Below are 25,702 nucleotides of genomic sequence, written 5' to 3' on the forward strand. Positions count from 1 at the left end.
GGAAAGGGCCTTCCCCAAACAGTATCGTCTAGAATGTAATTGATGCTGTAGCATTAAGCGTTTCGCTCTACTGGAAATAAGGGGTCTAGCCAGAACCATGAAAAACAGTCCCAGACCATTATTGCTCTTCCAAACTTTACAGTTAGCACTATGCAGTCGGCAGGTAGTGTTCTCCTGGCATCTGCCAAACCCAGGTAGTGAGTGTTGCAACCGAGAACAGACCATTTTTACACGCTTCAGCACTCTGTGGTCCCGTTCTGTGAGCTTGTGTGGCCTACCACTTCAGAGGATGAGCCGTTGTTGCTCCTAGACGTTTCCACTTCAAAGCACTTACAGTTGACCGGGGCAGCTCCAGCAATGCAGAAATTTTACAAACAGACTTTTTAGAAAGGTGGCATCCTACGACAGTGCCATATTAAAAGTCACTGAGCACTTCAGTACGGGCAATTTGACTGCCAATGTTTGTTTATGGAGATCGTATGGCTGTGTGCTCGATTTTAAAACACCTGTCAGCAACTGTGTGGCTCTAATTTGGGGTGTCCACATACTTTCAGATATGAAGTGTGTACAGTGCATTCGGAATGTATTCAGACTACTTTTTCCACATTTTGTTACGTTACAGCCTTATTCTAAAATGTATTAAATACAAATTTGAATTATAAATCTACACACAATACCCCATAATTAAAGTAAAAACAGGTTAAGAATTTTTAGCAACTGTATTAACATAAGTAAGTATTCAGACCCTTTGCTATGAGACACGAAATTGAGCACAGGTGCATCCTGTTTCCATTGATGATCCTTCAGATGTTTCTACAACTTGGAGTCCACCTGAGGTAAATTCAATTGATTGGACATGATTTGGAAAGGCACACACCTGTTTATATAAGGTCTCATAGTTGACAGTGCATGTTAGAGCAAAAACCAAGCCATGAAGTCGAAGGAATTGTCTGTAGAGCTCAGAGACAGGATTGTGTCGAGGCAGATCTGGGGAAGGGTACCAAAAAAATTGAAGGTCCCCATGAACACAGTGGCCTCCATAATTCTTAAATGGACGTTTGGAACCACCAAGAATTTTCCTAGAGCTGGCAGCCAGGCCAAACTGAGCAATCGGGGGAGACGGGCCTTGGTCAGGGAGGTGACCAAGATCCCGAAGGTCACTCTGAGCTCCAGAGATCCTCTGTGGGGATGGGAGAACCTTCCAGAAGGGCAACCATTTCTGAAGCACTAAACCAATCTGGCTTTTATGTTAGAGTGGCCAGACGGAAGCCACTCCTCACGACAGCCAGCTTGGAGTTTGCCAAAACCCACCTACAGGATTCAGACCATGAGAAACAAGATTCTCTGGTCTGATGAAACCAAGATGGAACTCCTTGGCCTGAATGCCAAGCATCACGTCTGGAGGAAGCCTGGCACCATTCCTATGGTGAAGCACAGAGGTGGCAGCATCATACTGTGGGGATGTTTTTCAGCGGCAGGGACTGAAGAGACTAGTCAGGATCGAGGGAAAGATGAAAGGAGCAAAGTACATTGATCCTTGATGAAAACTAGCTCCGGAGCACTCAGGACCTCAGACTGGGGCGAAGGTTCACCTTCCAACAGGACTACGACCCTAAGCACACAGCCAGGACAACACAGGAGTGGCTTTGGGACAAGCTTCTGAATGTCCTTGAGTGGCCCAGGCTGAGCCTGGATTTGAAACCGATCAAACTTATCTGGAGAGACTTGAAAGTAGCTGTGCAGCAACACTACCCCTCCCCAAATACAGGTGTCCCAAGCTTGTGGCGTCACACCCAAGACGACTCAAGGATTTAATTGCTGCCAAAGGTGATTCAACAAAGTACTAAGTAAAGGGTCGGAATAATTCTGTAAATGTGATAGTTTTTTAAATTTAATAAATTTGCACAAATGTCAACCTGTTTTTGCTTTGTCATTATGGGGTATTGTGTGTAGATTGATGAGGGAAAAACAATTGAATACATTTTAGAATAAGGCTGTAACGTAACAAAATGTGGAAAAAGTCATGGGATTTGAATACTTTCCAAATGCACTGTGTGTGGATATATATATATATATATCCACACACTACCAGTCAAAAGTTTGGACACTTACTCATCCAGGGTTTCTCTTATTTTTGCTATTTTCTACATTGTAAAATAAGTGAAGACATCACAAACTATAAAATAACACACATGGAATCATGTAACCAAGAAATGTTCAATCAAAATATATTTGAGATGATTCAAAGTAGTCACCCTTTGCCTTGACAGCTTTGCACAATCTAGCCATTTTCTCCACCAGCTTCATGAGGTCGTCAGCTGGAATGGATTTCCATTAACAGGTGTGCCTTGTTAAAAGTTAATTTGTTATTAATGTGTTTGATCCTATCAGTTGTGATAAGGTAGGGGTGGTATACAGAAGATAGCCATATTTGGTAAAAGACCAAGTACAAGAACAGCTCAAATAAGCAAAGAGAAACAACAGTCCATTACTGTAAGACATGAAAGTAAGTCAATGCAGAACTTTTCAAAAACTGAGTTTTATCAAGTGCTATGATTAAATTGGCTCATGAGGACCGCCACAGGAAAGGAAGACCCAGAGTTAACTCGACTGCAGAGGATAAGTTCATTAGAGTTAACTGCACCTCAGATTGTTGAATTGTGAAGCATTTATTTGGGCTGCAAACACAACATCAACTGTTCAAAGGAGACTGCATGAAATCAGGCCTTCATGGTCAAATTGCTGCAAAGAAACCACTACTAAAGGATACCAATAGGAAGAAAAGACTTGCTTGAGCCAAGAATCACAAGCAATGAACATTAGACCGGTGGAAATCTGTCATTTGGTCTGATGAGTCCAAATGTTAAAATTCTTGTGAGACACAGAGATGTTGAATGGATGATCTCCGCATGTGTGGTTCCCTCCGTGAAGCATGGAGGTGGTGTGATGGTGCTTTGCTGACGACTCGGTTTTATTTATAATTCAAGGCAAAATTAACCAGCATAGCTACCACAGCATTTTGCCATAAGCCATCCCATCTGATTTGCGCTTAGTGGGACTATCATTTGTTTTTCAACAGGACAATCACCCAACATGCCTACAGGCTGTGTAAGGGCTATTTGACCAAGAAGGAGAGTGATGGAGTGCAGCATCAGATGACCTCGCCTCCACAATCACCTGACATCAACACAATTGAGATGGTTTGGGATGAGTTGGACTGCAGAGTGAAGGAAAAGCAGCCCAGCATATATGGGAACTCCTTCAAGACTGTTGGAAAAACATTCCTCATGAAGCTGGTTGCGAGAATGCCAATAGTGTGCAAAGCTGTCATCAAAGCAAAGGGTGGCTACTTTGAAGAACCTCAAATATAAAATATACTTGTTTAACACTACTGTACATGATTCCATAGTTGAGGTCTTCACTGTTATTCTACGATGAAGAATATAGTAATTATAAAGAAAAATCCTTGAATGAGGTGTCTACAAACTTTTGACTGGTACTGTATATGTGTATAAAATCTGGTTACGGGCCCCCTGCAGTTCCCCACTTTGAGAACCCATGGTATACAGTAAATCTATACTGAACAAAAAGATAAACGCAACATGTAAAGTGTTTGTCACATGTTTCATGTGCTGAAATAAAAGTTCCCAGAAGTTTTCCATACGCACAAAAAGTATTTCAAATTTTGTGCAGAAATTTGTTTACATCCCTTTTAGTGAGCATTTCTCCTTTGCCAAGATAATCCATCCACCTGACAGGTGTGGCATATCAAGAAACCAATTAAACAGCATGATCATTACAAAGGTGCACCTTGTGCAGGGGACAATAATTGGCCACTCGTGTCACACAACACAATGCCACAGATGTCTCAAGTTGAGGGAGAGTGCAATTAGCATACTGACTGCAGGAATGTCCATCAGTTGTTGCTAGAGAATTTAATAATAATTTCCCTATCATAAGCTGCCTCCAACGTCGTTTTATAGAAGTTGGCAGTGCGTCCAACCGGCCTCACACCCGCAGACCACACCAGCCCAGGACCTCCACATCCGGCTTCTTCACATGAGGGATCGTCAGAGACCTTCACAGCTAAATCCAGGTATGGTGTCGTGTGGGCGAGTGGTTTGCTGGTGGTGGGGTTATGTATGGGAAGGCATAAGCTACGAACAACAAACACAATTACATTTATCGATGGCAATTTGAATGCAGAGATATCATGACAAGATCCATTATTGTGCCATTCATCTGCCGCCATCACCTCATGTTTCCGCATGATAATGCACGACCCCATGTCACAAGGATCTGTACACAATTCCTGGAAGCTTGAAATATCCCAGTTCTTTCATGGCCTGCATACTCACCAGACATGTCACTCATTGAGCATGTTTGGGATGCACTGGATCGATGTGTAGGAGAGCATGTTCCAGTTCCTGCCAATATCCATCAACTTTGCACAGCCATTGAGGAGTGGGACAAATTCCACAGGCCACAACCAACAGCCTGATCAACTCTATGCAAAGGAGATGCGTCCGTTGCACTGCATGAGGCAAATGGTGGTCACACCAGATACACCAGACTGGTTTTCGGATCCACACAATTTTTTTTTTAAGGTATCTGTGACCAACAGATGCATATCTGTATTCCCAGTCATGTGCAATCAATAGATTAGAGCCTAATGAATTTATTTCAATTGACAGATTTCCTTATATGAACTGTAATTTAGTAAAATCTTTGAAATTGTTGCATGGTTTCGTTTGTATTTTTGTTCAGTGTAGTTAAAGCCCATAAGTTTCCTACCCCTCTTGGGGTTGTTGTACCTTAAAATATATCATCTCACTTCATCTTAATTTGAATACAATACCTACTCGGAGGTTAAATTTTTTTTAAATAAAATGCCCCATGACCTGACAAGTAAAACATTGCTACAAATGATAAATGAAACATATCACAGGTTTTTGCTTTGTAATTAGGTTTGCTTTGCTACTACTGTACCCCTCATCAAGGACTGCATGTCCATGTGACTGTAGTATTGTATTGAGTATTTTCCTTTTCTGACATTTCTTTGTAAAAAGATACTGTATCTTTATATTATGCAGAAAGACACAGTCTACTTCTTAAGGACAGCAAAATGTTTAGGATTATAGACTGGGCCAAGAAAGTTGAATTAAACCTAAAACAAACACTGACGTGTAGGCCTAACACACAAGAACTGGCAAGAGTCACTAGCAAGAACTAGAACTAGGAGCAACTTAAAAATCCCTAAAATGTGTAATACCACCTACTTAACTCTTTGTGCCACTGTAAAATGGGCATTTCATTGGTTTTTGTCTTTCTTTGCAAATAATCACTTGGTTTAAAATGGAGGGAAGGATTATATAAAGCAACAAATGTTTTAAAAACAAAACAGGAAACAAAAGACAAAAAACGTGGTCTACCTAGTATTTTTGTGTCGCAGCACGAGGGGTGTCTGCATAATGTGCCTGTGTATACGTTTAGTGCTAACTGCACGCGAGGAGGATCATGGCAAGAAGGACCTCATTCAACCTTGTGGAATGAAGGAACTAGGCAATTGTTTTGAATGCGTCATGTCTCAGCTCCACCCTCAACAGACTGCAAAAATCCCAATACATGTGAGACCTTATGGAACGCCTGCCTCCCCTTGCTAGAATTCGGAAAACTCCTTTGCACACTTTTCTGTGTCGGACACACGGACATCCTCCTCTTCGTAGTCGTCAAAGTTGCTTGTGTCTCCTGGTCCTCTGCACTTTGGTATGAAGGGAGCTTCCACCTGAAAGGCAACAGCACAAGTGTGTGAGTGGCTCTAAAGACCACAATACAATCACAACAGCTACACATTGTTTATGTGGCGATGAGGGTTAGAGGGGAAAGCACTGAACTCCCAACATCCTTGCCTACAAGCCGTGCAAGGCCTTTATAGTGAAAATGTGTTATATCTGGCAGTGTTTTTACGACGGTAAAGCTCATATTTAATTACACCTGGAATGTCAATCTTTCTGGGGATACATAATGTGTTACCTGTTGTTTTTACTGTTCCAAACTAACCGTGATTATTTCACACTTAAAACTAACAATCGGGACATACCTTCCTCTCGTAGATTGCGATCCAGTCCGTTGTGGCAAACCACTTGTGGTTCTTGATATCATTCACCCCATTCTTCAGGTTGCCGTAGCGCTTCGTCAGGTCCACCTGGAGCAGGTTCCTCAGCAGGTCTTTCAAGTCTGAGCTGAAATGGGAGGGGAATCGTACCTGGAACACAGGAGAGGAGTTGGGCTTTAACTGTGGAGCTCATTGTTAAAATATGGATAAAAGTAACTGGGACGATAGAAACACGCACAGCAATGTTGGCAAATAACCAGAACATCAAGGGACACCATATAGGCTAATAGCTCTGTCATTTTTGACAGTAGGGGCCGCTGCAAAATATATAGGCAAATCACCCCTGTGAAGAAAGTTTTATAGGACACTAATACGTATGCAATAGTTTTGCATAACATTCAAGAACGCATGGTGTCCGATAACATGTCAGTCCAGACTACACATAACATCAATTCCTGCATACCTTGCCAGACACGATCTTCTCGTAGATCTGGATTGGCTGATCAGCGAAGAACGGAGGGTACCCGGCAGCCATCTCGTAGATCAGGACTCCCAGTGCCCACCAGTCCACAGCTTTGTTGTAGCCCTAGCAGAGTACAGCAGAGAAAACAATCTTCAGCGACTTTCTTTGCACATACTGTGCAAACAACTAATTCATATCTACAGGTAGGTTGCAAACAGTCAAACACACTATGTACAGCACGCTATATTGGACACGATGGCCCACCTTGCTGAGGATGATCTCTGGAGCCAGGTACTCAGGAGTTCCACACAATGTCCAGGTCCTGCCTTTTACTCTTTTGGCAAAGCCAAAGTCTGTGACCTGAAACGGACCAACAAGGGCATTGGAACCATGTAATAATAGCAGTCCACATTTGCATAGGGCAAATTTGCATGGACTATCAACAGTAATGTGATGTCTAACCTCTCATTATTTGCTACTCACAATCTCAAGACAGAAGTCTTAGATGAGAGTTCATAGTCAACAAATGTGGATATGCTTTGGTTTGGATATCGCTGCATCTGTACCTGGATGTACCCTTGGTGATCAATGAGAAGGTTTTCAGGCTTCAGGTCTCTGTAGATAAGGTCTAGCGAGTGGAGGTACTCAAAAGTGAGTACTATCTGAGCTGCATAAAATCGTGCGTGATGTTCACTGAAGACAGAAGAAGGAAAATGTAAGTTGACCTGATGTCAAATGGGTGAAAAAAAATGAAACCAAAGACAACAGAGCACAATACCTTATAATTCATAAATTGTGCCCATTATTTTGTATCTCAAGTATACAGACACACCAGGCTATGAACATGGTGTCAAAACTTTTTTCAATTCACCTGAACCTCCCGATGCGTCTCAGATGCGAGAACATTTCACCTCCTGGAACGTACTCCATCACCATGTAGAGGTTGGAGTTATCCTATGGTTCAAACAAAGTTAGAACACACACACTTACCTTGGGTTGAAATTGATACGATATTTTTTTGTCAAAATCTACAAGGACTATTCCAACATATTTGCAAGTAGAACGATAAATTACAATAGATATTGGAATTAGATATTTCTATAAATAATTAACACAGCCGTTCACAAAGGAAAGACGTTACTGCAGCAGATAAGCAACCTCTGTTGCTGGGTGGGATGGGAGGAATGCTTTCTTTTGGGAGGTGGGTCAGGGTTATCTTTGTATGCATTTATTTGATTGTTTTTTGACCTGTAAACCCCACTCTGAAAAAAAAATTAAAAAATAAAGTTGGTCACCAACTTTTTTACGATAAATTATTTTGGGGGGAGTTGCGTTATGGACAAAAAGTAATATTATGATCAATGTAACTATTTTGCTGGATAACAATAAATACAACAATATATGCATTGATTTCAATAGACAGTTATTTTAAATTCACATCAGGGCTATAATTTAATTTTCCAGTGTCAAGTAAGACAGGTGAGATGGTAGCCTATGATTAAAAAGTAAGCCCTTTCATCTAACATTTCCAGGGAAAACATGATTGTGCAACTAGTTAAAATAGAATCCATTATTATCAGATTAATTTGGGCGCTTTGTGAATATTGGCTTATAGGCTATATTATTCACCATCTGAGGAAGTGGGAACTCAAAACACTTAGCTAGACTGCTAACTCTAAACATGATATTGTTGCTATATAGCCATGTAGGCTAATTGATTCATCTATCGTACAAAAAAATTATAGCGCTAGGCTTAGGCTACTTGATATAGGCCTATCCACTGCAAATGGTGCGCTCCGCAGCCACATCAAAACCAAACCATTCTACAACTTACTCCAGTTGTGAAGTGGTGCCATGAATTCAATATTAAGAGGTGAGAAATAAAATATACTCACAGAAAGCTGTGACTCTCCTCTCTAAATGTAACAGCAGTTGCTTTGAAAACTGTAATTTTCCCGCAATTGCATTTTGAACAACGGTCATATGCTTGTGTTTCTCAGAATGCATCTCTCCCTCCTCCAGGCGCACAGTGGGGAGTTAGAGAGGCTCGCTAACACAGCAGCCGACAGGAAAACAGGGACAAGCAGATACTTTTATAGCAGGAATCAACATACTCTCCCGGGTTCGATCCCAAGCTGTGTCACAGCTGGCCATGACTGGGAGACCCATGAGGCGGAGCACAATTGGTCCAGCATCGTCCGGGTTAGGAGAGGGTTTGGCCGGCCAGGATTTCCTTGTCACATTGTGCTCTAGCGACTCCATGTGGCAGGCCAGGCGCCTGCGAGCTGTCTTGGTCGCCAGTTGTACAGCGTTTCCTCCGACACATTGGTGCGGCTGGCATCCGGGTTAAGTGAGCAGTGTGTTAAGAAGCAGTGCGGCTTGGCAGGGTCATGTTTCAGAGGAAGAATGGCTCTCGACCTTCGCCTACCCCGTACAGGAGTTGCAGCGATGGGACAAGACTAACTACGAATTGGATGTCATGAAATTTGGGAGAAAAAGGGGTAAAAAGTACCCCCAAAAAATACAGGAGCCAACATAATGCATAGGCTATTACTGTCAACCAAATAACGGTTTTAGAACAATCTACAGCACGTGTCCAAATCACTCCACGGAGGGCCGGGTATCTGCAGGTTCTCTTTGAGACCCCATATTTACAGTAACATTGTGTAGCAAAATCACAGAAAATGACTGGGGTACCAAGGAAGGCCATTTTTGGTTTATCATCCAAGCTCTATTAGCAGGATAACACTGCTCATCTTTTTCACCAATTGTATGGTGCACATTTTAGGACATCCTACTGCTGCTGACATACCTTGAAGGAATACTCTAGTCTCACGAGAAAGGGGAAGGACACCGCCTGCAGTATTCTCTTTTCGTTTAGCGTGTGTTCTATCTGCTTCAGCTTCACCACCTGTGAGAACAATGAGAGAGGAGGCATAACGATGAGGAGAGGAGCACAATAGTACAGAGAAAAGTCACCAGTCATCTGATAAATCTAATGCATGTGAGCGTACCACATCCCAAAGAAGAATTTATGGTGGTGGCTAACTTTGGAGATCAAGGAATGAGTGCCTGGGCAATAGGCAACATTTGTAGTACTTTAGTCTATTTTTTATTTTTATTTATTTTTTTACATGCAACTTACAATTGGCTCATTCATCCACCTCCTCTCCCCTGTAACTATTCCCCAGGTCGTTGCTGTAAATGAGAATGTGTTCTCAGTCAACTTACCTGGTAAAATAAAATAAATAAACTGGACCTATGTAGCATATTTGTTATCAGAATGCTAGTAGTGGGAACGTGTGATGCTTACAAATCTACACACGAGAATAAAGAGAACAGTGTTTGCCTTTCCACATAAATTCATTTGATACACAGCAAAATAATAATGTAAGAGACAATATCAAGGGAACATCCCTACTACATTTGGTGGCAGCCAATGCGATCTAGTCACCACAAGGCAGCACCATTTACGATGATCAGGGCAATTAAATATCAATAGGACAGTCCAATTGCTAATCTTTAACAGCTTTAGAATACAGCATTATGTGGGGAAAATACCACAGTGTAGGTTTAAAGCCAAACTGTCAAGAGGTCATAGGTTCAAAAGGCACGTCAGTCACCGTTTGAAACCTGCATGGGACTGACATTTCATAAAATATCCTTCAAGTTAACAGACCCAAAGCAGGCAGCTGAAAAAAGGGAGAGCTTACTTTGTAGCTAACAAAATATTGTTGCCTCAATGACTGGTTTACATTTTTAATTCAGATGTTCAACTTTTTTCCCCTGCTCTCACTGGGCCTAGCAAACACATTAAAAAGGTAAACACATTAATTTTAACTGAAACAGTGAAAACCGTTTAGTTCTGACCATCATGTGCCTTGATGTAAGATCAAGTTAACCAAAAAAATATACCAGTGCTATAACAAGGTACAGGATCTCTCATACTGTGTCTCATTAAGTTTAACTTTAAAAATGTCAAGCAAAAAAATACAAGATGTATTTTGTGGTTAACCAAGCCTCACAGCACCTGAGAAGATGTATCTCCATTTCCTTTTGAACTAGTGTAAACCCATGCTAGATAAAGCCAGGCTTTCTCTGACACCAGCCAACTTTACTGTGCTGGGTGATTTAACCGGCCTAGATTTTGTTCAACTTCATTCAAAACAAAACAGGGTCATGTTCATTAGGCACTAAACGGAAGAAAGCAAACAAACAGGGAAGGACTACCTGGACTTACCCAATAAGGAACGCTCATTTTCTTTTTCCGTTATCTAACCTAATGAACACAACCCAGTGCATGTTAATGCATGGTACCCACTTTCTGTTTGTCCAGGATCTTCATGGCGTAGAACTGTTCTGTTCCTTTATGTTTCACCAACATCACTCTACCGAACGAGCCTGTGCCCAGAGTCTTCAGCCTGTCAAAGTCATCCAGTCCAGTTGTGCTCTGAGGAGGAAACACATCCTTAAAATGTGACAGCAAACAACAGTGAGCTGACATTAAAGTTGAAATTCAATACAGGGCAGCACACTTTAATGAAGGTAATTGTGCAGCGTTTACTGTCTATGCGATCTCCGCAAAGAACGGGTAATATGCCTTTAATTAAAAAGGCACATTGTAGGCTGCTCATAGACTGTAGAAAGAATAGAGTGGCACATTTGAAGATCAGGAAGTGTATTTTTAGCGTGTTGCCATCATGTTTCATGAAAGAGTTTTTGGAACATTGCATGCGCAGTTTGAGCTACTCTAGGAAGTGATGTTCTTCCATGGATTTTTTTAACTAGGTGGTACAGCTGAGTACAAGGGCCAGAGATTTTTGAATTTTTAAACACCAGTAAAGTTAAGGTTCAGCCATTTTGAATGTCGATTCTCTGGGTCATTTTCTGTTTATGTGAGTTATTGGTGTTCGAGCAGGCAGAAATACGGCCGGTATTACGTAGCACCGTAAGTAAGTCGCTCTCACAGCATTGTAAGTTAAGAATACGACTTTTAGATTGCGAAAACGTCTATCGTACATGTCAGATTTGAATGCTGGCCGATGTCATAACTCTGGAGGATCTCTTCTCTCGAATGAGCCATTGAACATATTTTTACGATATTCCTACCTTGAGAAATGTGTCATTTAACGGGGGGTCTAGCACATTTTTCCTATTTGTCTGCCTCTTTAGTCCAGGGTGCATTGCATGGTACAGTTGCCAGAGATACAGTTGAAGTCGGAAGTTTATATACACTTAGGTTGGAGTCATTAAAATTTGTTTTTCAACCACTCCACACATTTCTTGTTAACAAACTATAGTTTTGGCAAGTCGGTTAGGACATCTACTTTGTGCAAGACAAGTAATTTTTCCAACAATTGTTAACAGACAAGATTATTTCACTTATAATTCACTGTACCACAAATCCAGTGGGTCAGAAGTTTACATACACTAAGTTGACTGCGTCTTAGCTTGGAAAATTCCAGAAAATTATGTCATGGCTTTAGAAGCTTCTGATAGGTTAATTGACATAATTTGAGTCAATTGGAGGTGTAGCTGTGGACGTATTTCAAGGCCTACCTTCAAACTCAGTGCCTCTTTGCTTGATATCATGGGAAAATCAAAAGAAATCAGCCAAGACCTCCGAAAAATAATTGTAGACCTCCACAAGTCTGGTTCATCCTTGGGAGCAATTTCCAAACACCTGAAGGTACCACATTCATCTGTACAAACAATAATACGCAAGTATAAACACCATGGGACCACACAGTCGTCATACCTCTCAGGAAGAAGACGCGTTCTGTCTCCTAGAGATTAATGTACTTTGGTGCGAACAGCGCAAATCAATCCCAGAACAGCAGCAAAAGGACCTTGTGAAAATGCTGGAGGAAACAGGTTCAAAAGTATCTATATCCACAGTAAAACGAGTCCTATATCGACATAACATGAAAGGCAGCTCAGCAAGGAAGAAGCCACTGCTCAAAACCGCCATAGAAAAGCCAGACTACGGTTTGCAACTGCACATGGGAACAAAGATCATACTTTTTGGAGAAATGTCCTCTGTTCTGATGAAACAAAAATAGAACTGTTTGGCCATAATGACCATCGTTATGTTTGGAGGAAAAAGGGAGAGGCTTGCAAGCCAAAGAACACCACCCCAACCGGGAAGCACGGGCGTTGCAGCATCATGTTGTGGGGGTGCTTTGCTGCAGGAGGGACTGATGCACTTCACAAAATAGATGGAAACATGAGGGAGGAAAATGGATGTGGATATATTGAAGCAACAACTCAACTTGGTCGCAAATTGGTCTTCCAAATGGACAATGACCCCAAGCATACTTCCAAAGTTGTGGCAAAATGGCTTAAGGACAAAGCCAAGGTATTGGAGTGGCCATCACAAAGCCCTGATCTCAATCCCACAATAAATTTGTGGGCAGAACTCAAAAAGCATAAGCGAGCAAGGAGGCCTACAAACCTGACCCAGCTCTGTCAGGAGGAATGGGCCAAAATTCACCCAACTTATTGTGGGAAGCTTGTGGAAGGCTACCAAAAACATTTGACCCAATTTAAACAATTTAAAGACAATGCTACCAAATACTAATTGAGTGTATGTAAACTTCTGAACCACCACAATGTGATATGAAAGAAATAGAAGCTGAAATAAATCACTAGTATTATTATTTTTTTATTATTAAATCTTAAAATAAAAGAGGTGATCCTATTTTTTATTTTACCTTTATTTAACTAGGCAAGTCAGTTAAGAACAAAGTCTTATTTTTTAAATTTTATTTTTTACCCCGTTTTCTCCCCAATTTCGTGGTATCCAATTGTTTTTAGTAGCTACTATCTTGTCTCATCGCTACAACTCCCGTATGGCTCGGGAGAGACAAAGGTTGAAAGTCATGCGTCCTCCGATACACAACCCAACCAAGCCGCACTGCTTCTTAACACAGCGCGCATCCAACCCGAAAGCCAGCCGCACCAATGTGTCAGAGGAAACACCGTGCACCTGGCAACCTTGGTTAGCGCCCGGCCCGCCACAGGAGTAGCTGGTGCGCGATGACATCCGTACCGGCCAACCCCTCCCTAACCCGGGCGACGCTAGGCCAATTGTGCGTCGCCCCACGGACCTCCCGGTCCCGGCCGGTTACAACAGAGCCTGGCCGCGAACCCAGAGTCACTGATGGCACAGCTGGCGCTGCAGTACAGCACCTTTAACCACTGCGCCACCCGGGAGGCCCAAAGTCTTATTTTCAATGACGATTCCAAAGCCACGATAATAATGCCACGATTCCAAAGCTATACGATACTACAGATAGCAAGATGATTATCTCACATTTCGGAAGATATTGGTAATGTTGTACTTCTTGTTGACGAGATTCTTGCTAATGTTTTTCACTCCATGGAGTGCGCTCATTGGTAGCAAAATCGCCCAGAATGCACCGCATGGCAAATTGACATGGCGTGGGCACCGTTTCCCTATCTCCTCAAAAGTATGTGCCTTTGCGAATTTTAGACTCTACTCTGGCCGGGAACGAAAGATGGCAGAAGCGGATGATGAAGTGGATTCTGAATACAATGGCGGTAGAATCAAGCAGAATTGGAGTATTGTCCAAAAAAATGGAAAACTGCCTGTTCTGCCTGTGATTATTATTATTTGACCATGCTGGTCATTTATGAACATTTGAACATCTTGGCCATGTTCTGTTATAATCGCCACCCGGCACAGCCAGAAGAGGACTGGCCACCACTCATAGCCTGGTTTCTCTAAGTTTCTTCCTAGGTTTTGGCCTTTCTTTTGAGTTTTTCCTAGCCACCGTGCTTCTACACCTGCATTGCTTGCTGTTTGGGGTTTTAGACTGGGTTTCTGTACAGCACTTTGAGATATCAGCTGATGAGCTATATAAATACATTTGATGATTTTGATTGAAAACAGAGCAAAGTAGTGTACAGTGATGAGAATGACCCTTTGTATTTCGTAGGAGTAGTGTTTGTTAATGAGGAGCAGCTGAGCAGAGTCCCAATCATGAAGAAACCATTGGAGTGGTGGAGAGAGTGCTGGGTAAAATGAAGGCTGTGAGGATCCTGGGAGGCGGGCTTATTTTGATTTAGAAACATTCTCAGGGAAGCCCTTTGTGTCCTTACCAGGGTCTTAACCTGACCGCAGTTTGGCGTCACAACCAACTTCAGTGGGCAAAAGCTCACCTTAGACAGCCACTGGCACGCTTGAAGTGTACCTTTACGGCTAAATCCCAGTTTCAACTGTACCGGGCAGATGGAAGATCGTGTGTATGACGTTGTGAGGTAGAGCAGTTTGCTGATGTCAACATTGTGAACAGAGTGACACATGGTGGCGGTTAAGTTATGGTATGGGCATACAACAACAAACCCAATTGCATTTTATAGATGTAAATTTGAATGGACAGAGATACCGTGACGAGATCCTGAGACCCATTGTAGTGTCATTCATCCGCTGCCATGACAGAGATACCGTGACGAGATCCTGAGACCCATTGTAGTGTCATTCATCCGCTGCCATCACCTCATGTTTCAGCATGATAATGCACGACTCCATGTCGCAAGGATCTGTACACAATTCCTGGAAGCTGAAAATGTCCCAGTTCTTCCATGGCCTGCATACTCACCAGACATGTTACCCATTGAGAACTTATGGGATGCTCTGGATCGACGTGTTCCAGTTCCTGCCAATATCCAGCAACTTCACACAGCCATTGAAGCGGAGTGGGACAACATTTCACAGGCCACAATCAACAGCCATATCAACTCTATGTGAAGAAGATGTGTCGCGCTGCATGATGCAAATGGAGGTCACACCTGATACTGACTGGTTTTATGATAACGCCCCTAATTTTTTAAATATTTTTTTTAAAGGCATCTAAACATCTGTATTCCCAGTCGTGTAAAAATTCATAGATTAGGGCCTAATTTATTTATTTAAATTGACTGACTTCCTTATATGAACTGTAACTCCATCAAATATTTGAAGTTGCATATTGCGTTTTATATTTTTGTTCAGTGTAGTATTTTGTTACCTATGGGAAATAAGTATTTTGTTATTGATCTCTTACCTGTGGTGGGCACTCCCATTTTCGTAAAAAATCTTCTTTGGCTTTGGCTAAAAACTCTTTCACTGAAAGGTGAAGAAAGAAGACAATTAGCACAGAATAAACACAGGTTAGACAGGTCTATAGACCTATTGCATTTCTACTTAGATCAGAGTTGCTGGGTATCTAACAGTCAACATGTTCAGGGGATCACACTAACTACATAAACCGTTAGTAAGGTCAGGCCAAAGTAAAGTACCAGGTAGAGGTACTGTACTTAAAACATCTTTATTAGCTAGCAATTTAGCTTTACAGATAGCCAATTCAAAGAGTAACAACAGTGCATTCCTTTCAGAGGGTTAACACTATTCAAGGGGGATTTTTTTTAAATTAAAATTCAGAAAAAGTTTTAAAAGCCACAGCAAACTAACTACAGTGCAGGCATAGAAAGTGCTTTGCGGAAACCACAGCAGACATGAGCAGTCCATAGTCACCGAGGAATGACAAAGTAATTGGCTAAATCCATGAGTTAGTCATGATGTTACTATTGAAGAAAAGCCACCCAATTTCTACTGTTTTAGCAGCAGCCAGGTTGTAGTCCTAGCCTATTTGTTGAATGATATCTAGGCTATTGGCTGTCTGCTCTCTCTGTGACTTAGGACAGCTTATGGAAGAGAATGCGCATACCAAAAGTCTCTAGTTCACCAAGGGTTTTTCAGGAACATTCACCCACATGGATGGAAATGATGAAGAGGAGAAAGAGGGAAGAAATGTTTATGTAAAAACAAGAACATTAGCTAGATACTTAAGTGGGTTAGATGTAACAACAAAAGTACATTGGAGAAGACAACATAAGACTGTGCAATTTCAAATAGCCTAACTCAAATGGATTAGCCTGAAACCACTGGAGTTGGGGGGAATCTCAGTTTAATAAATAAACATGGATTTAATTCATGAATTGAAAGTCCACAATCTTCACAAAATCAACTCTCAATACATGAATGAAACTTCAGTTCATTCCCTAACTTGACTGGATTTGAGCCCAACTATGTCTACATATCAGATATGTCTAAATCTCAATTATGTCTCTAAAAGGCAAAACGTTAAGACTGAGCTAGCTGTTGAGCTGACAGGGTTTCTGCATGCAGCCTAAGCCATGTCGTTGGTTGCTGGAGAACTTCCTGTCTGTCTGTAGCAGGAGTTGTAGCTCACTGCTGTAACTACACGATAATAGGGGCATCTATTTCCATGGGCCTCACATATCTGACATGATAGTAGGCCTAACTGGTAAGGGAGACTACGTCTCTCACTAGCTGTTCGAAAGCTCACTGACCCCTCTAACTGACATTGAACGTAACATAGGACTGTTAAGGACAGATCATTAGAAAAAGGAGAAAAAAGTGATAAAAAAATAAATAAAAATCAGAATAGAATACAAACCATCCACCCTCCCCGGCCAAGAAGTGGCACAAAGAAAATGACAGGACAGAGAGATCTCATTCAGACGAGGCAACAGAGACTGACTGCAACAATGTTGCTGCGCATTTACAATATACATTACACGTTGTTGATGACAGTGCAGTTTGTGTACGATGCATCTTCGAAGTTAAAAATAAGGTTTTAAGAAGAACAAATAGCTGCATAGACCTAGTTACTGGTGTGTTTTCTTCCTGGTGAATTCAATACATTATCTAATAACTTCCTGACTTTGGGCACTGGATTCCAGGGCACGTAGCACTAGGTAGTGTTTTATGGGACTGACTCTGTGTAAGAACTAGCCTAACTCTCCATGCAATTTTAGATCCATGGTGAAGATCAACCGAACGCTTCTATAGTTAGTAACATTGAGGAATCAAGCAAGTTCCATGGTTGTCATATGACAAGAAAAAAAAACCTATGAAAACAAGTTTCAGTAGGTCACTCCTGGTTTCATACCATTTGCTTCTCTTAAAACTTTAGTGTGTTTTAAGATGAATCTCTTGGTTTTTCAGACCCTGTGTCCTTTTAGTTTAGCCTAAAGCACCAGTCTGGTCTCGCTCTGGTTTAATTATCAGCCCTGACAAGTTTGAAGGAAACACAAGGCTCAGTTAAAGCGTATAGACTCATTTAGAAAAAGCACCAAAAAGTCAAGTGTTACTGTGTCCATGTAGCCATAAAGATACCAGGGGTGTATTCAATAGAAACGTAATATTTACTGGTTAGGGTTTTGCCAACGTTGACTTCAGCAATTATCAAATAAAAGTTTGAGCTCATCTAATAATTAGACCCACTTGGTCACACCTGCCTATTTCGATAGCTACAGCATGAAGAGCACACAGTAACTTACTCAACTTATCCCAAATGATGGTGAACTCTGAGACATGAGGCCCCTCACTCTCCAGGGCTTTTTGCTCTTGGTTGCCTTTGCGATACCTGTTGAAGAATCGGCTGGCAAGGTCGTCCAGCTTTAGGAAGGAATGATCCTTTCCCTGGGCCATTTAGAATTGAAATGGCGTTTTTCCCTTCCCAACGACTAGATCAAATTTACAGCTAAAAGGTAGCCAAACCGTTTTTCAACTGGAGGCCATACAGAGTGATTATACACTTCCTGTTTGTGATGAATTGCAAACTGCGATGCTTGACTAACCACACACTAACATGGCTTCCTGTTCAAGTGTACTTCAGTTCTTGTAAAAGAAAGCCACTTCAGAACTCTAGACCACTGTCTAAACTATTTTCACTTTCATACTAGACATTAACAGCACTCATGCTTTTTAAAAGTGAGTTTAAAAAAAACGTACAAAAACATTGCATTGCAAAACAATGCACTGTGTTCAAGAAGGATTAATATTTTGTAAACAATACATCTAGGTCTATGATATAGGCTATTCTAACAAAGGTGATATTGCTCTCTAGTGGTAATGCATAAAGGTTCTCCAGAGTTTTATAGTCTGTTGCAGGCCCATCACTACAACTTGATAACCTTGTTTTTATTAGATTACATTGTAGAATGGACAAATAATACATCTGGTACCTGTAAAAAAAAAATATATATATACAGTACCAGTCAAAAGTTTAGGCATACCGAATCCTTCCAGGGTTTTTCTTAATTTTTACTATCTTGTACATTGTGGAATAATAGTGAAGACATCAAAACCACGAAATAAAACACATGAAATCATGTAGTAACCAAATGTGTTAAAAATCTAAATATATTTTATATTTGAGGTTCTTCAGAAGTAGCCACCCTTTCCCTTGATGACCAAACCAACTTTCTCATGTTCAGACTAACTTCAAATTCGTAACTTTTTATATTTTTACTTCTGATATTGAGATGTGCCGTCTCTTTCAGATCATCATTCTCACAAGTCCTCCTATAATGAATGTGGCCACATATGCTCCCGGCAGGTCCAGTTATTCAGGAAAGCTTAACACATGCTCTGCCTCCTCTCCAATCAGTGGCTCTTCCTTGCGCACCTAGACCATAATGCTTCAAAATTGCCAAAATGTGTATAATTAAACTTTTTAAATGTATTACCTGTTATATGTGGCATGAACACAAGTCAATGTTTTACTCAGATTAGGTTACTTCAAAAGTATCTTGTAGGCATGTGCACATTAATCCAAAAAATACATTCCAGCATCCCCAAAATGGATTGACATTAACCAGGTTTCCATCTAACCTTTTTATGAGAGTAACGTACATACTGGATTTTTTTTAAAGTCACGACATCATGGGAAAGCATGCCGTTTATTAGGCTACAGATAAAAAAAAATTATTATGAACTTCACAAGGTGGTGAAAGCGCCCGGGGATGAACTTACCCTGGTGACATGATTGGTGCTTGGCTGCCGTTTGACAAACCTAAATAATCTTGCTCTTTTGTCCATAATAAATCTCATGTAGGAGGCTATACCCACACTGTATCTGCGAGCTGTTGGCTAGAATGCATGAGCCAGAGTGGAAATATTTGACATATCTACTCAACATTTTTAGTGACAAAACCACCAGTAGGCCTAGAGTTGAAAATGCGATAAATGGGTTTCTAAATAAACTCAGCAAAGAAAAAGAAATATCTGCTCACTGTCAACTGCGTTAATATTTAGCAAACTTAACAAGTGTAAATATTTGTATGAACATAAGATTCAACACATGAGACATAAACTGAACAAATTCCACAGATTTTGTGCGGGTTTGTGCAAAGATCGACCGATTAATTAGGGACGATTTCAAATTTCATAACAATCGGTAAATCTGCATTTTTGGACACAGATCAAGGCCGATTACATTGCACTCCACGAGGAGACTGCGTGGCAGGCTGACAACCTGTTATGCGAGTCAGCAAGGAGCCACGGTAAGGTGCTGGCTAGCATTAAATATATCGTATAAAAAAAACAATCTTAACATAATCACTAGTTAACTACACATGGTTGATGATATTACTAGTTTATCGAGCTAGTCCTGCGTTGCATATAATCGATGCGGTGCCTGTTAATTTATCATTGAATCATAGCCTACTTCGCCAAACGGGTGATTTAACAAGCGCATTAGCGAAAAAAGCACTGTCGTTGTACCAATGATTACCTAACCATAAACATCAATGCCTTTCTTAAAATAAATACACAAGTATATATTTTTAAACCTGCATATTTACTTAATATTGCCTGCTAACATGAATTTCTTTAACTAGGGAAATTGTGTCACTTCTCTTGAGTTCTGTGCAACAGAGTCAGGATATATGCAGCAGTTTGGGCCGCCTGGCTCATTGCGAACTGTGTGAAGACTATTTCTTCCTAATCCACAATCGTTGCATAAATGTACCTAACCATAAACATCAATGCCTTTCTTAAAATCAATACACAGAAGTATATATTTTTTTAAACCTGCATATTTAGTTAAAAGAAATTCAGGTTAGCAGGCAATATTAAACTAGGGAAATTGTGTCACTTCTCTTGCGTTCATTGCACGCAGAGTCAGTGTATATGCAGCAGTTTGGGCCGTCTGGCTCGTTGCGAACTAATTTGCCAGAATTTTACGTAATTATGACATAACATTGAAGGTTGTGCAATCTAACAGCAATAATAAGACTTATGGATGCCACCCGTTAGATAAAATACGGAACAGTTCCGTATTTCACTGAAAGAATAAACATTTTGTTTTCGAAATGATAGATTCCGGAATTAACCATATTAATGACCTAAGGCTCGTATTTCTGTGAGATTATATTATAATTAAGTCTATGATTTGATAGAGCAGTCTGACTGAGCAGTGGTAGGCAGCAGCGGGCTCGTAAGCATTCATTCAAACAGCACTTTACTGCATTTGCCAGCAGCTCTTCGCAATGCTTCAAGCATTGCGCTGTTTATGACTTCAAGCCTATCAACTCCCGAGATTAGGCTGGTAATACTAAAGTACTTATTAGAACATACAACAGTCAAAGGTATATGAAATACAAATGGTAAAGAGAGAAATAGTCCTATAATAACTAAAACTTCTTAACTGGGAATATTGAAGACTCATGTTAAAAGGAATCACCAGCTTTCATATCTTCTCACGTTCTGAGCAAGGAACTTAAACCTTAGCTTTTTTACATGGCACATATTGCACTTATACTTGTTTTTGCATTATGTAAACCAAATTGAACATGTTTCATTATTTATTTGAGACTAAATAGATTTTATTGATATATTATATTAAGTTAAAATAAGTGTTCATTGTTCATTCAGCATTGTTGTAATTGTCATTATTACAAATAATATTTTTTTTTAAATCGTCCGAATAATCAGCATCTCTGGTCCTCTAATAATTGGTATCGGCGTTAAAAAAATCATATTCGGTCGACCTCTAGTTTGTGCCCATAGGCGACGTTGTTGCCTGTGATGTCTGGTGAGAACCTGCCTTTACAACAGGCCTACAAGCCCTCAGTCCAGCCTCTCTCAGCCTATTGCAGACAGTCTGAGTACTGATGGAGAGATTGTGAGTTCCTGGTTTAACTCGGGCAGTTGTTGTTGCTATCCTGTACCTGTCCCGCAGGTGTGATGTTCGGATGTACTGATCCTGTGCAGGTGTTGTTACACGTGATCTGCCACTGTGAGGACGATCAGCTGTCCGTCCTGTCTCCCTGTAGCGCTGTCTTCGGCGTCTCACAGTACGGACATTGCAATTTATTGCCCTGGCCACATCTGCAGTCCTCATGCCTCCTTGCAGCATGGCTAAGGCACGTTCACGCAGAGGAGCAGGGACCCTGGGCATCTTTCTTTTGGTGCTTTTCAGAGTCAGTAGAAAGGCCTCTTTAATGTCCTAAGTTTTCATAACTGTGACTTTAATTGCCTACTGCCTATGCAATGGTGTGGGCAGTGACCATGTAATGTATTTACAACATACAGAAGTGCGCTGGTTATCAAGGGGCAAAGTATTGACATGTTTTTTTGAATTGAGAGACAAGCTTAAAGTTCTTTGCTGACCATAATTATCACTTGTCTGAACGCTTGCGTCATTACGAGTTTCTCACATGACTGACCTATCTGGGTGATGTTTTTTCTCGCCTGAATAATTTGAATCTAGGATTACAGGGACGCGTCACGTCTATATTAAATGTGCGGGACAAAATTGAGGCTATGATTAAGAAGTTGGAGCTCTTTTCTGTCTGCATTAACAAGGACAACACACAGGTCTTTCCATCATTGTATGATTTTCTTGGTGCAAATGAACTCAAGCTTATGGACAATGTCAAATGTGATATAGCGAAGCACCTGAGTGAGCTGGGTGCGCAATTACGCAGGTAATTTCCCGAAATGGACGACACAAACAACTGGATTCAGTCCACTTAACGATTTCTGAACAAAGGAGCCTCATCGAAATTGCAACAGGCGGTTCTGTGAAAATTGAATTTAATCAGAATAGGGCTGCGCTCAGAGTTTCTTGCCTTGGCAAATCGCGCTATTAAGACACTGATGCCCTTTGCAACCACGTACCTATGGGAGAGTGGATTCTCAGCCCTCACTAGCATGAAAACTAAATACGGGCACAGACTGTGTGGAAAATTAATTAAGACCGAGACTCTCCAATACAACATAGCAGAGTTATGTGCATTCTTTCAATCATACCCTTCTTATTAACCTGTGGTGAGTTATTCAAATTTTTTTTATGAACAAATAAAGTTTTATATGTAAGATGGCTAAATAAAGAGCAACATTATTTATTATTATTATTTGTGCCCATGTCCTACAAGAGCTCTTTGTCACTTCCCAAGAGCCGGGTTGTGATAAAAACTCACTCATTCTTATGTTAAATAAATATATTGTATAGTGTGTGTGTGGCAGGCTTACAATGACGGCACAAAACTACATTTGAGAGTGCGCTGACCCTGGTGCTAGAGGGGGTAAGCAACTGGAGGGTGAATGTTTGAAGTAGCACGGGACTATAACAAGTTTGGGAACCACTAGTGTAGACAAAGAAGAGCTCTCCAGTTGGTGTACCAAAACATTGAAGGGCCATTTTCTCAAAAGTGGGGTTACAAGTTTATCAACTTTCAAAGCATGCAATGTATGATAAACAATTTTCTAGCTCCGAGTCTCTACTTTTATAACAATTTCTAGTGTTGCTACATAAGACCGAATCGAGGCATTCGGTCACATGTGTCAACGCCCTGGGAGTCCTCTTATATTTGGGAACTTTACAGTCCTATAGATCAAACAACCATGGCAAGGTAGGTTCTCTTATTCTGCGCTCTGGCACCTTCAGACAAGAGTGCTCTGAAATCGGAGTACATAGCTTGCCAGAGTGACTTTGCGAACACAAGCGATATGCTAACTGGACAACAGTCGTCCAGTATAGCTAGCGAGCAAAGTTATTCACATGTCTTGCTAGTTAACAAAATGACACGTGCATCTCTAGCTGTGTAGCTACTGAAAAACGCTACAAGGGGGAAAAAGTCAGTCAGTCATCCACTCCTCCAATGACATTACGCCCCGCTAGCAGCCAGCTAGATAGCTAGCTAACATTAGGCTCTGTTTTTAGCTTGCTACATAAATACATACTAGCATATTAGTTATGACTGACTTGGGATCATTGCCCTTGCTAGTTTGATTAATTGACATTCCTTGCCTTAGTTACCTTTGTCCATGCTATTGACTCATTGAAACTTTAACAACCTGAAAATGTATAGGTGAATATTTATCATGCATTGAACTGCATCCATTTATTCTGCCACTAGACTCATGCCTTAGTGTAGCAGTAACTTACATCATGAATGTTGAGTTTTACATTTTTAAAACTTCAAAGTTGGTTTTGTATTATAAACTGGGAAAGTTATATTTTTACTGAAATTATGAACTGATGATTGTCTGTTTCATATCTGCAAAGTAGTTAAAACGCTGCCAGTTCCACTTTAATGTCAGCGGTTTTCTGAAATGAGAAACGTTAGCCAACGGTTCAAGTTACCACGTTATAGTAACGTTAACTACTTTACTTACGTAGCTGCTAAATTAGGTAGCTGGCTAGCTAACTACAGTAACTGGACAGCCAGTGTCTATGTGAATATCAACATAAAAAATGTAAATTGTTATTTACTGTCTGACACTTTCCAAAATGTTTAGCTAGCTAACGTTACTCAAACACAAATGAATTAGTATACCCTCCCTCCCCCACCCTGTTGCACCGCTGGTAGTACGACGGCCGCATCGTCTACCCAACTGTCAGTGTAGCTAGCTAGTTAGCTCGTTAACGTTAGCGCACTGTTACTAACGTTTGTTACGTTAGTTAGCTAAGCCAGTTCGTCCCCTAACGTTAGCCTGCAATCCTTTATCAACTTGGCTCTTGAAGTAACGAACATCATTAGTTAGCTAGCTTTTCTGGGAAGATAGCAATAATCACTTACCGCTCTCTTGTTCGTTGCCTTTCTTAGCTGTAGCGGCGTTTCCCATCGTACTAAAATGAAGACACGGCGATATATTTGAAACGATGGTGGTGTTGATGGGTCCGTAGCTAACAAGCTATTAGTAGTCTTCTGAAAGATACTTAATGTTCTGCTTATTAGCCAACGTTACTGTAGCTGGGTGGCTAACTAACATTTATTCCGTTAGTTGCACCACCGAATGGGACTCTGCCGACCCCTTTGACCTTTCTTGCGGTTTACTTTATCGTTAGATGCCTATTGATGTAACACCTCTATGTCACTGACATAAAGACATAGTCAGGCTTTTTACCTCAGCCTGTCGTTCCACCAGCACAACAAAAAAAACAACAACAATATTTTTGCTAACACCGGAAATTACGAAAACTTAATCTTCTTCTATAATATTATGGCGGTCCGCAAACGTTAGATATAAATTCCGCCACCTACTGTACTGGAGTGTGTAGTCAATCACAGTTTAGACTAAATGAATAAAGAGACATTAAGATAAACCTACTATCTAATCATGTACTACAAAGAAAATAAAAAAGAGCCCTACTAACTTCAAACCCTCCCTCATCCACCAAATCCCTACACATCTATCTTTCCCTCTCTTCCTCATACCGGTACTTACAACAATACATCAACACATGCTTTATTGTTTCATCAACCATACCCAAACCATTTGCATGCTTGCCAACCAGATATAAGGATATAACAAATTCTATGTACATTTTCCGAGCAAACACTACCTCTTCCTTCCTAATCTGACCCTTGAATCTTAGTCCACCAACCTTTCTTTGGAGGGCATAAAAATGCCGCCCTTGGGCTCTGATTCCTACCTCTGTTGCCATACATCTTTCATAATGGCTCTAATCGTATATTTGGTTTCACGAATGGAGCACGAATATAAATTGTATATCTTTTTAAAGGTAATATGGCCCACTCCCGAATGCACTACACCTTGTCTCTCAATTCTCCATAATAACAAAAATGCCTCCAATAGTAGGTCACTTCTATTACATTTATTTATTTTTTATTTCACATTTATTTAACCAGGTAGGCTAGTTGAGAACGAGTTCTCATTTACAATTGTGACCTGGCCAAGATAAAGCATAGCAGTGTGAACAGACAACAACACAGTTACACATGGAGTAAACAATAAACAAGTCAATAACACAGTAGAAAAAAAGAAAAAAAGAGTATAT

General features: G+C 40.8%; 1 protein-coding gene across 2 annotated transcripts; it reads right to left on the reverse strand.

Annotated features, from left to right (window-relative positions):
- Positions 1-1,869: 1,869 nt before the first annotated feature.
- On the reverse strand, positions 1,870-24,919 carry prkacba (protein kinase, cAMP-dependent, catalytic, beta a). Of its 2 annotated transcripts, none has more exons than XM_021599953.3 (10): positions 24,480-24,919; positions 15,647-15,708; positions 10,900-11,028; positions 9,391-9,489; positions 7,450-7,532; positions 7,145-7,271; positions 6,843-6,938; positions 6,579-6,701; positions 6,101-6,265; positions 1,870-5,785 (listed from the first exon to the last, which is right to left on the reverse strand). In XM_021599953.3, the coding sequence occupies exons 1-10, from the start codon at positions 24,523-24,525 to the stop codon at positions 5,660-5,662; spliced, it is 1,056 nt and encodes a 351-aa protein (XP_021455628.1). In that variant the 5' UTR covers positions 24,526-24,919; the 3' UTR covers positions 1,870-5,659. The 2 variants fall into 2 exon arrangements, with proteins under 2 accessions (XP_021455628.1, XP_021455626.1); XM_021599951.3 differs by lacking the exon at positions 24,480-24,919 and adding an exon at positions 17,949-18,383.
- Positions 24,920-25,702: the final 783 nt, after the last annotated feature.

This window comes from Oncorhynchus mykiss, chromosome 4, assembly GCF_057628025.1.
Source record: "Oncorhynchus mykiss isolate SJ-2025 chromosome 4, ASM5762802v1, whole genome shotgun sequence".
NCBI lineage: Eukaryota > Metazoa > Chordata > Actinopteri > Salmoniformes > Salmonidae > Oncorhynchus > Oncorhynchus mykiss.

Excerpts from the sequence above, each read along its gene's own strand:
- prkacba (XM_021599951.3), bottom strand. The coding sequence starts at position 18,099 with ATGGCCCAGGGAAAGGATCATTCCTTCCTAAAGCTGGACGACCTTGCC. Across the intron at positions 7,533-9,390 it reads GACTAGAGTATTCCTTCAAG|GATAACTCCAACCTCTACAT; the intron begins GTATGTCAGCAG and ends TTTGAACCATAG. Across the intron at positions 7,272-7,449 it reads AGACGCATCGGGAGGTTCAG|TGAACATCACGCACGATTTT; the intron begins GTGAATTGAAAA and ends TTCTGTCTTCAG.